General features: G+C 40.0%; 1 protein-coding gene across 4 annotated transcripts in view; it reads left to right on the forward strand.

The window, feature by feature from the left end:
- Positions 1–572: 572 nt before the first annotated feature.
- Positions 573–15,617, forward strand: part of erich2 (glutamate-rich 2) — a 32,970-nt gene continuing 17,925 nt past the window's right edge. For 3 of the 4 annotated variants that reach the window (XM_060867043.1, XM_060867045.1, XM_060867047.1), the window contains exon 1: positions 573–733. In XM_060867043.1, the coding sequence (XP_060723026.1) occupies positions 683–733 (51 nt within the window). In that variant the 5' untranslated portion in view covers positions 573–682. Of the gene's footprint in view, positions 734–7,233; positions 8,431–15,617 lie in introns of those variants that run through there. The other variant, XM_060867046.1, reaches the window with a different exon arrangement.

A 15,617-nucleotide genomic window follows, 5' to 3' on the forward strand; every position in this document is an offset into this window, starting at 1 on the left:
GTCTGGCAGATATCTTCATCATTGATAGCAGTACATGAGCTGAAACTTAATCCCATCAAATCTGTAGTGCTTTTCATCCCCATCTCAGTATCTTGCAGTCTCCTTGCTGATATCACCATTGACCACTGCCTGCAAATGTGGGGTAACCATAGACAATCAGTTGTTCTTTTCCTCTCTCATTGCTAATCTGACATGTTCATGCTTACAATATCAAAAGGATTTTTCCATTTCTGTGCACACAGGCCACTCAGGTGCCTGATCCTCATTTTGAGATTGGATGAATGCAACTCAGCTCTGGCAACTTTGCCCCTGACTGCCAATTAACCCCTGCAACTGATCCAGAATGCAGTTGTTTGACTTGTTTTCAACGTTTCCATACAGTAGTTCATGGAACTTGTTTTCAACCTTACCCAAACCACCACATTGCTACACTTCCTCCACTGCTTTCCTGTATGACTGATGTTTACCTACAAAAAGCCAAAAATGGACCAGCACCCACTGACCTCAAAGCTCCTATCACACCCCACAATGCACCACATTCCTTCCCTCAGATCCGCTAGCATCATCTTCTGGACTGATCTGCACCAGTTCCCAGGGTACAAGGAAGACCTGCATCGAAACTATTCTCTGTTCTGACACCTGGGTGAAAAAATTAACTTCCTTCAATGTCAGAACAACAGAGATGCTGGCTGTCTTCAAACAACAACTAAAGATCCACCTCTGCCTGAAAATGGTCTGTATTCTTTTCTGTCTGTTTTTCCTCCAAAAATAGTAGACTGATGGTGTTCTTAGTCCATGACTTATCTATTGAACCAGTATCTATTTACATTGTCGCGGTGTCTGTATGGGTTTTATCCAGGTTCTTAGATTTCCTCTGATTACTGAAACACATTACATCTACATATATACGGCATTTGGCAAATGCCCTAATATCTAGAGCGAAGTACAATAGTGCTTTGAAGCCTCAATGAATACATCAACTCTAGTTTTGTAGGACACAAACTAAAGTTACCATCAGTCTAAAAACTCTGTTGGGGAAAATATAGGACTTTTTTAATATATACGTATAAACAAGCAGAAAAAATAAGCAAGCACTAGTTTAAGTATTTCAGGAAGAGGTAGGTCTTCACACATCATTTGAAGACAGTCAGTGACTCATCTGTTCAGACAATTGTGGGTAGTTTATTCCACCACCTCGGTGCCAGAACATAGAAGAGTCTTGATGAGTATCTACATTGTACCCTGAGAAATGGGTAGTCGAGCAGTGCTAGTGGATCTGAGGGAGTGTGGAGAAGTGTGAGGAGTGATGAGCTCTTTGAGGTAAAGAGGAGCAAGTCAGTTGTTTGCTTTGCAGATATGCATGAGTGTTTTGAATCCAGTGCATTGAGTTACCAGAAGCCAGTGGCAACAAAGATGGTGAAAGTCATGCCATCCAGAGTGTATTCCCAAATCAGTCCCAGTGCTTTTGTGCAATAGTATAGACTTTGGATTTATTGCAACCCTGAACAGGATAAAGTGCTAAAACATGATGTATGAATAAAGAATAATGCAGTTATTGCATTATTAAGGACTTTTCCCTTTTGCACCAAAAGCATGGATTAAGCTCAGTGAGTACTTAAATGCTGTTTAAATCTAAACTAAATCTTTTACTAGACATAGTAATAAAATGGTGACAAGACCACTGGACTGGTGTAAGAGCTACATCTTTGCTGAGACTTAATGTTCATTCATTCATTCATCTTATACCGCTTATCCGAACTACCTCGGGTCACGGGGAGCCTGTGTCTATCTCAGGCGTCATCGGGCATCAAGGCAGGATACACCCTGGACGGAGTGCCAACCCATCGCAGGGCACACACACACACTCTCATTCACTCACGCAATCACACACTAGGGACAATTTTTCCAGAGATGCCAATCAACCTACCATGCATGTCTTTGGACCGGGGGAGGAAACCGGAGTACCTGAGCCTTATGTTATTACAGCTAATGTGTAGGTATCAATACAGTCTCTCTCTCTCTCTCTCTCTCCCTCCCTCTCTCTCTCTCTCTGCAAATGTATTTTTGTTTTCTGGAATATGTTTCCCGATATCCATACAGTTAACTCTCTTATTCCTTTATTGCCTTCAGGCTAAAGCAACTAAAGTGGCAGCCCCTCATTCAGGCCACTGTGGAGAGGCATGAGGAATAAAAGCAGCGTCTTCATGCTGCTTTGAAAAAGCCACACAGCGCTGCAAGGCATTAGCTATTGGAACACTCACATCATAATACTCAACACTGTTCCCTCAAAATGTACCCTTTATGTAAAACCATGACTCAGAGAGAGCTAATATAGACGACTGAAGATTGTTTTGGTGTCCCGGTTGTGTTGTTATCATCTTACCAGATATCGAAAGCATTTCATCCTGATTATTTTTTGAAGATCTGATTGGAGACAAAATGTATATGGTGGAATAATCTAGCTAGGAATCTAGCAATAATATTGCTAGGTTAATCAAATTAATTAATTAAAATAGCTTTGTGCTGAGAGTTAGGGGGAAAAAAACAACTTCCTCACATTAACAATATAGAACACCGAATAAATCACAAAATAGCACTATGATAAACATTATATACATTACAAACTCAAAAGTAAGCAAGATCATTTAAACTAGCATTACAGTAGACAGACTGATTTGCAGCTTATGGTAAATACACTAAGCCTTAGTGACTAAGGCATTGAATAGATTTTTTGGTACAAGAATTTATAAAATTGCAAACTTATAGTAGGCTAAACAACAAGTTAGCATTATATAAATTTAGCTATATTACAGACTATATTTAGAGGAAACTGGTTTAACTAGGGGGCACGGTGGCTTAGTGGTTAGCACGTTCTACTCACACCTCCAGGGTTGGGGGCTCGATTAAGCCTCCGCCTTGTGTGTGTGGAGTTTTCATGTTCTCCCCGTTCCTCGGGGGTTTCCTCCGGGTACTCCGGTTTCCTCCCCCGGTCCAAAGACATGCATGGTAGGTTGATTGGCATCTCTGGAAAATTGTCCGTAGTGTGAGAGTGCGTGAGTGAATGAGAGTGTGTGTGTGTGCCCTGCGATGGGTTGGCACTCCGTCCAGGGTGTATCCTGCCTTGATGCCCGATGACGCCTGAGAAAGGCACAGGCTCCCCGTGACCCGAGGTAGTTCGGATAAGCGGTAGAAAATGAGTGAGTGAGTGAGTGAGTGGTTTAACTAATACTGTACTATTGTAATACACAAAATTAGCCTCATAGTAGCATTTTTAAAAACAGGTAAAAACTACAACCCTGAAACTTTCTAACTTTCTAACCGTGGGCTATGTTTAGCGCAGACAGTATGATTTTATCTAGCATTGTAATGAATGTGATAATCCATAAATTCTAGTTTCAGTAGGCACACTTATAATGAGCTATCATTTGAGTAAACAAGCTAACCAAAAACTAGCAAACTAGTAAACTGGCTAACCCACAAACAAGCTAATTGACAACTTTCCTGTATATAGGCAGCGATTACTGTGTGTGTGTGTGTGTGTGTGTGTGTGTGTGTGTGTGTGTGTGAGTGTAAGTAATAGATTTAATGAGGAGCATCATCACTAAGTGTGTATTCAACCTGAGGCAGTGTCCTAATCCTCTTGCTTGTGTTAGGGAGGAAAATTAGTGACAGAATGCACTTTGAAGGACCCATTTTAGGACACGTCCTCAGAGAGGCACACCAGCCATGGGGGATCATTTTGTTGTCATGGCAACAAAATGAATCAGTGGGGCAAATTCCATGCTGGTATCCTCCTAATGATGTGGCTGTTGTAATCATGCTGTGATATTAATAAACCGGAGAGATTCATTGTGTCACTGCCATTTTCAGTTTCTCTGTTTTTCTGTGTCTTTATCTGTCCTGAGGGCGGTGTTATGTCTGCATGTATGAGGAAGACATGCATACTGTATGTTCATGATTCACATGTTATGTGGCATTTAATGGGAGTGTTGCTGGTCTTGTGGATGTTCTGGCTATGCTGGTGATGTTGGCATTACTGGGGTTAATATTGGTCTGGGTTGGTGGCGTTAGCTGAGTTGTCGTGTTGTGGCTTTGGCGTTGTTTGTGCTGTGGTTTTAGTGGTGTTTGTAAAATTGGTGTTCATGGGGTTACTGGAGTTGTGGTGTAAGTGGTGTTAATGGAGTTGTTGTTGGTAGTGATGTAGTTGTTGGTCTTGTGGTTTTGGTGGTGTTACTGGAGGTTACTTGGTGTTAATCAGCATACAGAGAGAAGGTGCAACAGCTAACTGCCTGCTGTAGAGCCAACAACCTCGATCAAAACGTTGACAAAACTATAGAGATAGTTGTTGTCTTTAGAAGAGCACAGATCTTCCATGGAGATCATCAAGAGCACCAAATTCCTTGGTGTTCATCTGGCGGAGAACCTCATCTGGTCACGCAACATTAGCTCCAGCAGTATGAAAGTACAGCAGCGCCTCTACTTTCTAGGAAGATTGAGGAAAGCCCATCTCCCTCCCCCATCCTGAACACATTTTATAGATGGACTATTGAGAGAATCCTGAGCAGCTGCATCCCTGTCTGGTTAGGGGACTGCATGGCTTCAGATTGCAAGCCCCTATAGCAGATAGTGAGGACAGCTGAGAAGATCATCAGCATCATTCTTCCCTCCATTACGGACATTCATAACACACTCTTCACCCTCCTGCCGTCTGGAAAAAGGTACTGTAGCATTCTGGCCCCCACATTTAGACTGTGCAATAGTTTCTTCCCTCAAGCCATCAGGCTTGAACTGAACTGTACCAAACACACACTCACACCCACCATTAGTGTGTGAACTACACTAATCACTCACCCGATTGCTGTTTTATGCCACACTACATTGTTGTTTTGAACACCACATTTTTCCATACTTCATAAGTTGCTGTTATTATGTAAGTTTTAATCCGTTTACATTGCTCTAGTAGCACAATCTACTTTATATTAAACAGTATTCACACTTGTCAGCACTATTTTGTGTATTTTGTGTATTTGTCTTGTATTTTTTTGTATTGTCTTTTGTCTCGCACTGTTGCACTAGGTTGCAAAAGTTGCACTTTATGTGGTTAGGACTTAAGTCCTTAGTTCTGTGTAGTTTTATGTAGCTTTATGTCATTCTATGTAGCACCAGGGTCCTGGAGAAACATTGTTAAATTTCACTGTGTACTGCGTCAGCTATATATGGTTGAAATGACAATAAAATCTTTTTGACTTAACTTGACTTGACATTTTGGACTCTTAATCGTGTGGTTTTGGTGTTGTTGGTTAAGTTGTGGGTATTTTCGAGGTTTTGGTGTTGCGTTTTTTGTGGATGTGAATTTGTGTTAATGAGGTTGATGATGTTATTGGAGTTGTTGAGGTATTGGTGGGGTCACTTGGGCTGTTGGTGGTTTTGATAAAGTTGTTGGTGTTGTGGTTTTGGTAATGTTACTGGGGTTGTTTTTGTACTATTCTTTGAGTTGTTGGTAATGTAGCTGTGCTGTAGCTATTGGTGAAGGTGCTGGAGTTGTGATTTTGGTGGGGTTTGTTGGGTTGTTGATGCTAGTGTTTGTTGAGTTGTGGGTATCAGTGGGGTTGTTGTAGATGTTGGTATTAGTGTGATTGGTGTTGTTGATGTGTTAGTGGGGTTGGTAGTGTAGTTGTTGGCTGGGGTGATTGTGGCTTTTGGTAGTTTTGACAAAGTTGTTGTTGCTGGCGTTTTGCTCTTGTTAGTGGGGTTGTTTTGTCTGGGTTTTTTGCCATGTTGGTGGTGTTATTGGTAGTTGTTAGTGTAGTTTTGGTGGTGATGGTGGAGTGGTGAAGATGTTGGTTTTGTGATTTTGGTAAATTGGTTAGTTGTTATTACTAGTGGTGTTGGTGATGCTAGTGGAGTTACTGATGTTGTGGATTTGTTGGTGTTAATGGAATTGCTTGCTGGTGTTTGACTTGCAGTCTGACTGACACTTCTCAACGTCGCCACCTTGTCATAGAAAAAACGTGGAGTGGAGAAAAATTTCCACTCCATTACTTGCATTGTGAATATGAAGTGTGTGAGTGTCCTGTTTGCATAATAATGAGCAGCGTATGGCTGTGGAAAGGGCTGTGTATAGCCTCTGGCCTGCTCTGTGTTCAGCCCACAAAGAGCAATTTAACCCCCTACTGAGTGAATCTGTGCTTTCTCCACATCTCAAATCTCAAGCTTGTAAATTAGATGAATTTGTTTTTTTTCCCTTACAGTTTAGCAACTCACCATGATTATACATTTTCAAGATCCCAGAGAGAGACGATCACACATGATCTGATGAATAAAATTCTAAACCATAATTTTATAGATTATAGTTTATAGTAACTGCCATACAACTTATATCATTTCTAATCACAAATAATCCTCACACAAGAGCAACACTAATGTTATAAATAAATTTTAACGTTACTGATGCTTCTCTTTTCTCACCCAAGCAGAAAAACACGTTAGCTAAACATATCGCTTCTTTATTTACATAAACACACACACACACATATACACATTAATAGCTTATCAGGTTCATTCCAACATGATTCCCCTATCCAGGCAGGTCTTGTGGGAGTCTGTAATAAACTATCATCATGTTGGAAAAAAACGTCACCCCCGTCTTCATTTAAATGATAATGGAGGCCGCAGGAAGTACAATTAAAGTGACAGTAACCTGGTTGTTTCAGGCTTGCTTTGTCTCGCAAAGAAAAATGGATGGTATTGAATGTGTCTGGTTTACAGCTCTGTGGGTAGAGATAACACACATACACACACACACACACACATGAATACATGCAGCTTAAGGATCCTTTTGTGGCCCAGTGAAACTTGAAAAGGTGATTTAGAGTGTGTTTTCCTTATGAGACATGCCGAGGCTTCACATTTCTCTGCTGAAATATGACATAATTATGCTATTGGGTTGTTGCTTGCAGACATTTTAGAAAATAGTGTACAAAATTGACTTTCAACATTTGTCAAAACAATACAATTTTGTAAATCTTACAGGACAATTCAATCTTTATTCACTTTAAAAAGAAATTTTTCAGTTCAGCAGTAAATATTTAAACAGTTTCTGAATTAATCACAAACAATAACATAAAACATCTAAAAGAAATACAGTGATACCTCGAGATACGAGTGCATTGACATACAAATTTTTTGAGATACAGGCTGTGATTCGACCAAATTTTTGCCTTGAGATACGAACAAATTTTTGAGATACGAACATCCGAGCCGAACAAACACCCACAACAACAACGTTTCCCCCGCCTCAGCTTCCCGCGTCTCACTCGGTTAGTGTTTGTGTAGCTCGCTTTGTTAACACTTGTGTAAAGCTGTGCTCGTATTTTGTGCTTTTATTTTGCGTTCATACAACTTTATCGCATTTAAAACCATGGGTCCTAAGAAAGTGAGTGTAAAGGAACAGTGCTGTGAAGAAGTTTGTTAATTTTAGTGAAGTTTAGTTAAGTTCCATTTAAGTGTAAAGTAGCATTAAGAGTGTACAGTAGCGAGTAAGTGAACGAAAGTGAAAGTCTTTCGTCTTCCGTTAGCTCACGTCGTCTGATCTCCAAGGTAAATAATACACTTTATAGTAAAACCTGTTTATTTTTTTAACATTCTCTTTTATTACTGTATGTTTTTATACAATATTTGTCATTTATAAATACAGTACTGTACATTTTTCATATTCAAAACACAAACAAAACAACTGGAGTGGAATTTTGCGAGCTGGAACGGATTAATGGGATTTCAATTCATTTAAATGGTGAAAATTGCTTTGAGATACGAGCAAATTGAGATACGGAACGAAACAAATTAAACTCGTATCTCGAGGTATTACTGTATATTCTGTGGTCGTGTGGTTAGTGGTGTTGCTCTTTTGGAGTGGTGTGTTGTTGGGTGGTGTCGATTGTGCTGTTGTCAGTGCTATGGATGTTGGTGTTGATTGTGCTGTTGGAGTTATTGTTGTTGGTGGTGGTGGTGTTACTGTTATGAAGTGGTTTGTGGTGTTAATTGTGCTGTTTTAGTTGTTGTTGTTGGTGGTGTTACAGTGATGGAGTGGGTTGTGGTGTTGATTGTACCAGTATCATCACCTGGTATCCTTCACCACTTTCCCCACTACCCTTGGACTCTTTCCTCTCCTCTCTTTCCTCAACCATGTACTTTCTCTGCTCTCTGTCCACTAAACCCAAGAAAACTTCTTGTTCTGCTCCTTGGTTTTCAGATGTGTTGTGCAACAATCTGAGAGAGAGCTAAGATCCTCTGAGAGAAAGTGGAAGAAATCACAACTCGATGCAGGTCTTGACTCTTACCGTACATTCCTGGCCAAGTTCTCTTCAGATGTAACTTCTGCAAAAACTTCCTTCTACAAGGAAAACCTCGATGCTTCTGCACAAGTCCCTGGTAAGCTCCACAACATGCTCCTTCTCTGCTCCGAGACACTCAATTTCCTCGCATTTTGTCGCATTTCATGTCAGTTCCTTCTCTTCGACTTTAGAAGGATTCGGCCATTTTTGTCCACACAGGCTGCTCAGGTACTTGTTCAGTCTCTTGTCATCTCAAGACTGGACTACTGCAACTCACTGATGGCAGGTCTACCTGTGAATGCAATTTGTCCTCTGCGATCCCTCCGGTAGCTGCACGCATCAGATTTAAAACACTGATACTTGCCTACAAGCCAAAAATGGACCAGCTCCCTTTCACCTCAAAGCCCTCAACACTCCTCGCACTGCACCTCGCACCCAGAGCTACCAGCACTGCTCGACTGGTCCCACCGTCTCTTACTGTATGGTGGTGTTGATTGTGCTGTTTTAGTTGTTATTGTTGGTGGTGGCGTTACATTGTGCTGTTGTCATTGCTATGGTTGCTGGTAGTCTTGCAGGTTTGGAGTCATGGTGTTGATTGTGCTGTTGGAGTTGGTATTGTTTGTGGTGATTTTGTAGTGTTTGAGATTTGTCACAAATCTTTGTGTGTTGGTCAGTGTATGGTGTGAGATTGTAGTTGTTTCTTAGTGAATGTTGCAGTTTTGTGGAGAAACTTTGTGTGTTGGTTGGTGTGTCTGTATTTCTTATTGAATGTTGGTAAATATAGGTGTTGGATGGTGATTGTAGTTGTGTGTTGGTGTGTGTTGATGTTATATGGAGAATGTTGGTGAATGTAGGTGCTAGTTGGTGATAGTAGGTATGTGCTGGTGAGTGCTGGTGTTGTGTGAAGTGTGTGCTGGATACTGGATGTTATTTTGGATACTGGATGAAGAATTAGTTTGGTAAATGTTGGTGTTGAATAGTAAACATGGAGCATTTTGATAGTCAGTTGTGTTTTGTATTTTAAACCTTATGCTTAATGCTCAGAATGTTACAGATCTCACTGCATGGCTTCTGCCTTTAGCGGTATAAATATTTGGCAGGTATTCAGTGGAGTAATCAGCGTTTCCATAAAAGGCAGATGGTCTCCTGATTGTAATTTGCATGTGTGATTAACTCCATTGAGTATGACACCAGCTGCCCAAAGCCCTACTAAACATCTGTCTGAGAAAGTGTGTGTGCATTTGCATGTGTGCATGACTGTCTTGTGTTATCATTGACATTCTGTCTATACTGTACGTCGCCCTTTGTGAGTCATGAAGCTTGATGGTGGCGTTTGTTTTGAGCAAATGAGAGAAAGGAGAGAGAAAGAAAGAGAGAAAAAATTTCCCAGTGCACAGGGGTGCATGTATTGGAGAGGACTGTGTGTGTGTGTGTGTGTGTGTGTAGGTGTGTGTGTGTGTGTGTGTGTCTGGAAGCAAGTGCATTCAAGTGTGAAATGATTCTGTTAGTGTGTCATCTGTTTCCTTCATGTTGTACCACCATCTCCAATACAACTCAACCCACCTCTCAGAGATCTAGAGAAATAACTGTGTGTGATTTGGTTAGAACTGAAAATATATCATTGCAATAATGATGATTGTATTATTGGTGTTCAACCAGTCGGTTTTTTAGACCTCATCGACTCCATATGAAAATACACCAACAGCACAACAAACCTCACAAACTCCTACAACCTCACTAACACCACCAGACTACAACACTAATAATGGCACTGACACCACCAGAATCACAACCACAAGTCCATTAATATCACCAGACATCAGCACCAACAACACCACTAACACCATCAAAACCAGAACTCCACTAACACTGGCAAAATTATAACACCAACAACCCCATTGACACAGAACCACACCATCAAGCCCATTAACAGTGCCAGAACCACAACACCAACAACACCTCACATATTCCCAGAACCACAACACCATCAAGGCCAATAATACCGGCAAAACTAGAACACCAGCAATGCCATTGACACCAACAGAACCACAACACCAACAACGCCTCAGATACCACTAGAACCACAACACCAACAAGTCCATTAACAGTGCCAGAACCACAACAACAACAACTTCATTAAAACAAACCAACAACTCCAAAGATACCAACAAAAACCACAATATGAACAAGAACAATAACACCACTACAACCACAACACCAACAAGTCCATTAACACCAACAAAACCACATCACTGACTACTCCTGTAAGACAAAAGCAACATCCCATTAACACCAACAGCACCATCAACACCACAATATAAATACCCCGAGGCATCCAGAAATTGTACCAGCTCCAAATGTCTTCCATGTCATGAAGATTTTAGACCTTCATTGACAGGAGGCCAACCCTGAGATTATCCTGAGGTATCTAGAGATGTACCAGCTCCAGTTGGACTCTGCTTCATGAAGTATTCTGACATTCTAAGAGGAGATGCCAACTCCATGTGGTCTTTGAGGACAACAACCTCCTCATCAATACACATTTATCAGACTGTATATTTATAATCACACCCTCCAGTGTCACCCAAATGAGGATGAGGTTCACTTTTGAGTCTGGTTCCTCTCAAGGTTTCTTCCTTTACCATCTAAGGGAGTTTTTCCTCACCACCGTCACCCCAGTCACCTCAGGCTTGTTCATTAGGGATAAATACAAACACATTTAAATATATCTAATATTAATCTTGAATTTTTGTATTTTATACATCTTTATATTAAACCTTTTGTATGCAAACATTTATATTAAACATTTTTAGCAAAACCACAACACCACCAAAACTGTAGAACTGTAGTAATCATCTGATTACATCCTCGTAGAGATCCAGGTCCAGCTAGTAGACTGACTACTAAACCAGTGGCGGTGTTTAATCCCCCAGTTCTGGGAGAGCTATATAATGTGTGTGGGTGTCGTGATCATAAGAGAAGGCACTCTACATGCAATACACATTTCAGGCTCTGAAATAACACAGCATTACATAACCACACAACCTGGCAGTAAGAAAAATATCAGAGAGGTTGTAGCACTAGTCATGGGACCACAGAACACTTTAGAAGTAAATGTGCTGCTTTACTGTACAGTACATATGAAATACCAACTGGAACAACAAAGTTCCTTTGAATAATTTCAGATATAACAACACAGCTTGATGTTTTCTGAGGAAAAAATAGCTAGGGATTCCAAGCAAACACAACATCAGCATGATCAGCATAACAGGTCAAAGATTTACTGGTCAGAAGGTCCCGTGGCTGCTAAGCTACCACTGTTGGGCCCTTGAGCAAGGCCCTTAACTCTCTTTGGTCTAGGGGTGCAGTATCATGGCTGAATTTTACTTTCTAACAAGCTGTTATATATGTCACTACTTCATGAATCGTTCAGGTCTGGCAGAGCCATTACATCCGAAGCTTGTCAGGAAGATTATTAGCTTTGTTCTTATCCTACAGTGGTTTCCTCTCAAGTCGCCTCCTGATGAGTCATGTTTTATCTAACATCAGAGAATTATCGTCATCCGGATGGCAGCCCTTTGCCCTGTCACTGATAATCAACAACCTTTAACTCTCTAAGCTATTTCTATTTCCTTGTGTGTGTGTGTGTGTGTGTGTGTGTGTGATGTTTGGGATTTACACATTTCTGCACACAGTGAGTTACAGCAGCTGGACAGGAGCAGGCTGTCTTCTTCACTCTGCTCACTTCATCATCCTCTCAACCTTACCATGTCCCACACTTCTCTCTCACGCACTCACAGAGATGAACATCACACATCCAGCTGTTTATGGGCCATGAAAGAGAAACACTGTTTTTTTTAAAGACCCTACCATCACTCTTAACTGTTCATTATAGCAACTGTCTTTTAAATCTACCCCAGAGTGTGTCTGAGACATTTGTGAGATATTTAGTGTTGTCGGTAACCAAAAGCACATGAAATGCTCATTGTATTTCACAATGGCATAAAACCAGATAAACCAGACTCAAATGTGGTGTTTCTTAACAACGGTTTTGGCTAGTGTAGTGATTACATCGTTTGTTTCCTGTATCTTGTGACAAATAGAATATACACAGATTGTATTTTCATTATATCTGATGAAGACATTAGAGAGCAGAAAAGCTACAGTAATTGACTCATTTATTTGCATTAGGAGCTTATAAATCAACACGAGGCAACCGTAGAACATAATGTGCGAATTGTGTGTGTTTAGATTTTTTCTGTGTTACTTATTAAAGTAATTGTACTGACCTGCGTGTCCCTTAGTGACAAATGTTCCTGTCCTGCCTAAACAAAGCTTCGACAGACCCACTAAAGAGTGCGTCCACCATGTTTTGCACGAGTATAAATCAAAACTGGTCTTACCTTGGAGTGGGTTGTCCTCTGAAGTCTCAGCGTCTTTAAAGGATCCTCTTTAAGTTCTTCTACCTAGTCTATTGTTTGAACTTTAGATGAAGGAGTCAGACTTAGACCTTCTTGTCTTTTCAGGGTCCTCACACTTTTTTATTTAAAGCAATGTAATACATTCATTCATTCATTCATTTTCTACCGCTTATCCGAACTACCTTGGGTCACGGGGAGCCTGTGCCTATCTCAGGTGTCATCGGGCATCAAGGCAGGATACACCCTGGACGGAGTGCCAACCCATCGCAGGGCACACACACACACACACTCATTCACTCACACAATCACACAATCACACACTACGGATAATTTTCCAGAGATGCCAATCAACCTACCATGCATGTCTTTGGACTGGGGGAGGAAACCGGAGTACCCGGAGGAAACCCCCGAGGCACGGGGAGAACATGCAAACTCCGCACACACAAGGCGGAGGCAGGAATCGAACCCCGACCCTGGAGGTGTGAGGCGAACGTGCTAACCACGAAGCCACCGTGCCCCCCCAAATGTAATTAAAAATCAAATCAAATCAAATTTTATTTGTCACAATGCTTTTTGCATCTGTCCGGTATTCAAACATAAGAAACGCAATTTGGAATAAAAAATATAACCAAAAGACGCCTGAGATAGGCACAGGCTCCCCGTGACCCGAGGTAGTTCGGATAAGCGGTAGAAAATGAACGAATGAATGAATATAACCAAAAGGAGGTAGATAAATAAAAAAGTATAAACTATATAAAAAGAAACTATATAAAATATGAATATATAAGTGAAAAATAATGTATATACATATACATAAATATACATAAATGTTTATGGTTTTGTAATTATTATCCTTAAAGTGTCCATGTGCAGTATGGTGTGTATAAAGTGTATAAAGTGGTACTGTGCTGTGCAATACAATACAAATAAGTGTATGTAATATATGTAAAGAAAAGAAAAGAAAATTACAAATAAAATCTCCTTCAAATAATCAAACAATTCTAGCGTAAGTAAAAGTAATTAAAATGCAAAGATAATAACAAACTAAGAAATACTCAACAAGTATTAGCCTGTGTTTGTTTTCTGATGCACAATACTTAAGCAATGCAAATGTAGTACAGTAACTAAGCATAAGCTTGCCTGTAGTAGAATGCACACCTTTTCCTACAATCAAGAAAGCTTATATACTTTTTTACATTAATTTCCAAGGCACTGCGCAGTACACGCAATATAGTGGTTGACCTTTTTCCAACCTTTCAAGGCACGCTCTGTGATTTGTACCAGGAAGTCATATCCTAATAGCTTCAAAACATTGTGCATCAAGGAGTGTTAAATGAGTCATTTCTAAATTGCCCTTTAAATATATAGAGTGACATAACTATTTCAAATTCAATAACATTCTTACTTCTAACAATACATTTCATTATAGTAAAAAGATAAATCAAAATAAAAGTGATCAGAGTTCTCCTGAACATCTGATAAATAAAACTTATCTTTGCATAAATCTTCTTAGTCAGTTGGAGTCTTCTTCCAGCTGTCCAGGTACAGCGTCTGATCCTCTGCAGTCTTGCAGTAGCATTTATGGCCATTAGAATTAGAATTGTATTTCATTTATATTCAATTGCTTCATTTCTGTAACCAAATTTCCTATTTCAGAAGTTTATTGGCAAACAGAAGCTGCTTCTGTTCTTCTTTCTTTTCACGTTTAGCTTCTCTCACGTTTAGCTTCGCCTCTTCCTCTTTTCCTTTCTTAGCTGTTTTTGTTCACTTTGTTATTGAATAGGAATTTCTCCTAGAGTGTATTTAGGCCGTATCTTAGTTTTAAGTCGAGGTCGAGGGGGACCCATGAATCCTACAACTCCATTTTCTCCTATCCTCATCCTATTACCTTTTGGCGATAATCTCACAACATTATCATGTTCAGAACTTTTTCTTTTCAAACATCTCACTGACACCAGATCACTGAAGACATGATCAACACACTCATCTTCCTTGCTGACAAAAACACAACGAGCAGCGATTTAGAGAGTGCAAAGATTTAATCCAGCACACTGTGAGCATTCTGAAAGTAACAGAGTAACTTAGTGTATCGTTGTATAAACAATTTGGAAGTGAATAATCACCTGTGATTCAGTTTCACATGCTGGGAAAGCTCCCTGAAACTCTTTCCATTAATGTTAAATGAACTTCTTATATATAGTGGACATGCCACTATATATACATACATGCCGCTCCCAAGCTCCATGTGTTCCGAGTTCCAGGTTTAATTGTATTCAGTAATGCATCAATAATGACATCCTACCCCTGGTTGGAGTCTCGTCGCCTGGTGGTGCACTCTTCTGGGGATTGATCTGCATGGACAGCCCGTGACTCATGGGATTGCTGTAGATGGGGCCGCCTGGAGACTGTTGCATCGTATTTGAGCTACTGTTGGGTTTGTTGGCTTTGTGGTCGGATCTTCATCAGCAAACATTTGAAGATTTTAGCAGGAAGGAATGACCCTGAAATGTTAATTGCTCAGGAGTTCTAGGTTGGTTAATTCAACTCAGCTACAAACTGAACATTATTTACATTTACTTTATTTCCTAAATGAGGACGAAGTTCACTTCTGAGTCTGGTTCCTCTCAGGGTTTCTTCGTCATATCATCTCAGGGAGGTTTTATATATATATATATATATATATATATATATATATATATATATATATATATATATATATATATATATATATATAATTTAATTTATATTTATTTCTCTTGTAACCTGAAGCAGTCGCAAAATAATTTCCTTCAGAATTAATAAAGTCGTATCTTATATTATTGGAAATTTCTGAGGGTTCTTTAATAAATAAATAAATAAATAA

This window comes from Tachysurus vachellii, chromosome 4 (assembly GCF_030014155.1).
Source record: "Tachysurus vachellii isolate PV-2020 chromosome 4, HZAU_Pvac_v1, whole genome shotgun sequence".
In the NCBI taxonomy this organism is placed as follows: domain Eukaryota; kingdom Metazoa; phylum Chordata; class Actinopteri; order Siluriformes; family Bagridae; genus Tachysurus; species Tachysurus vachellii.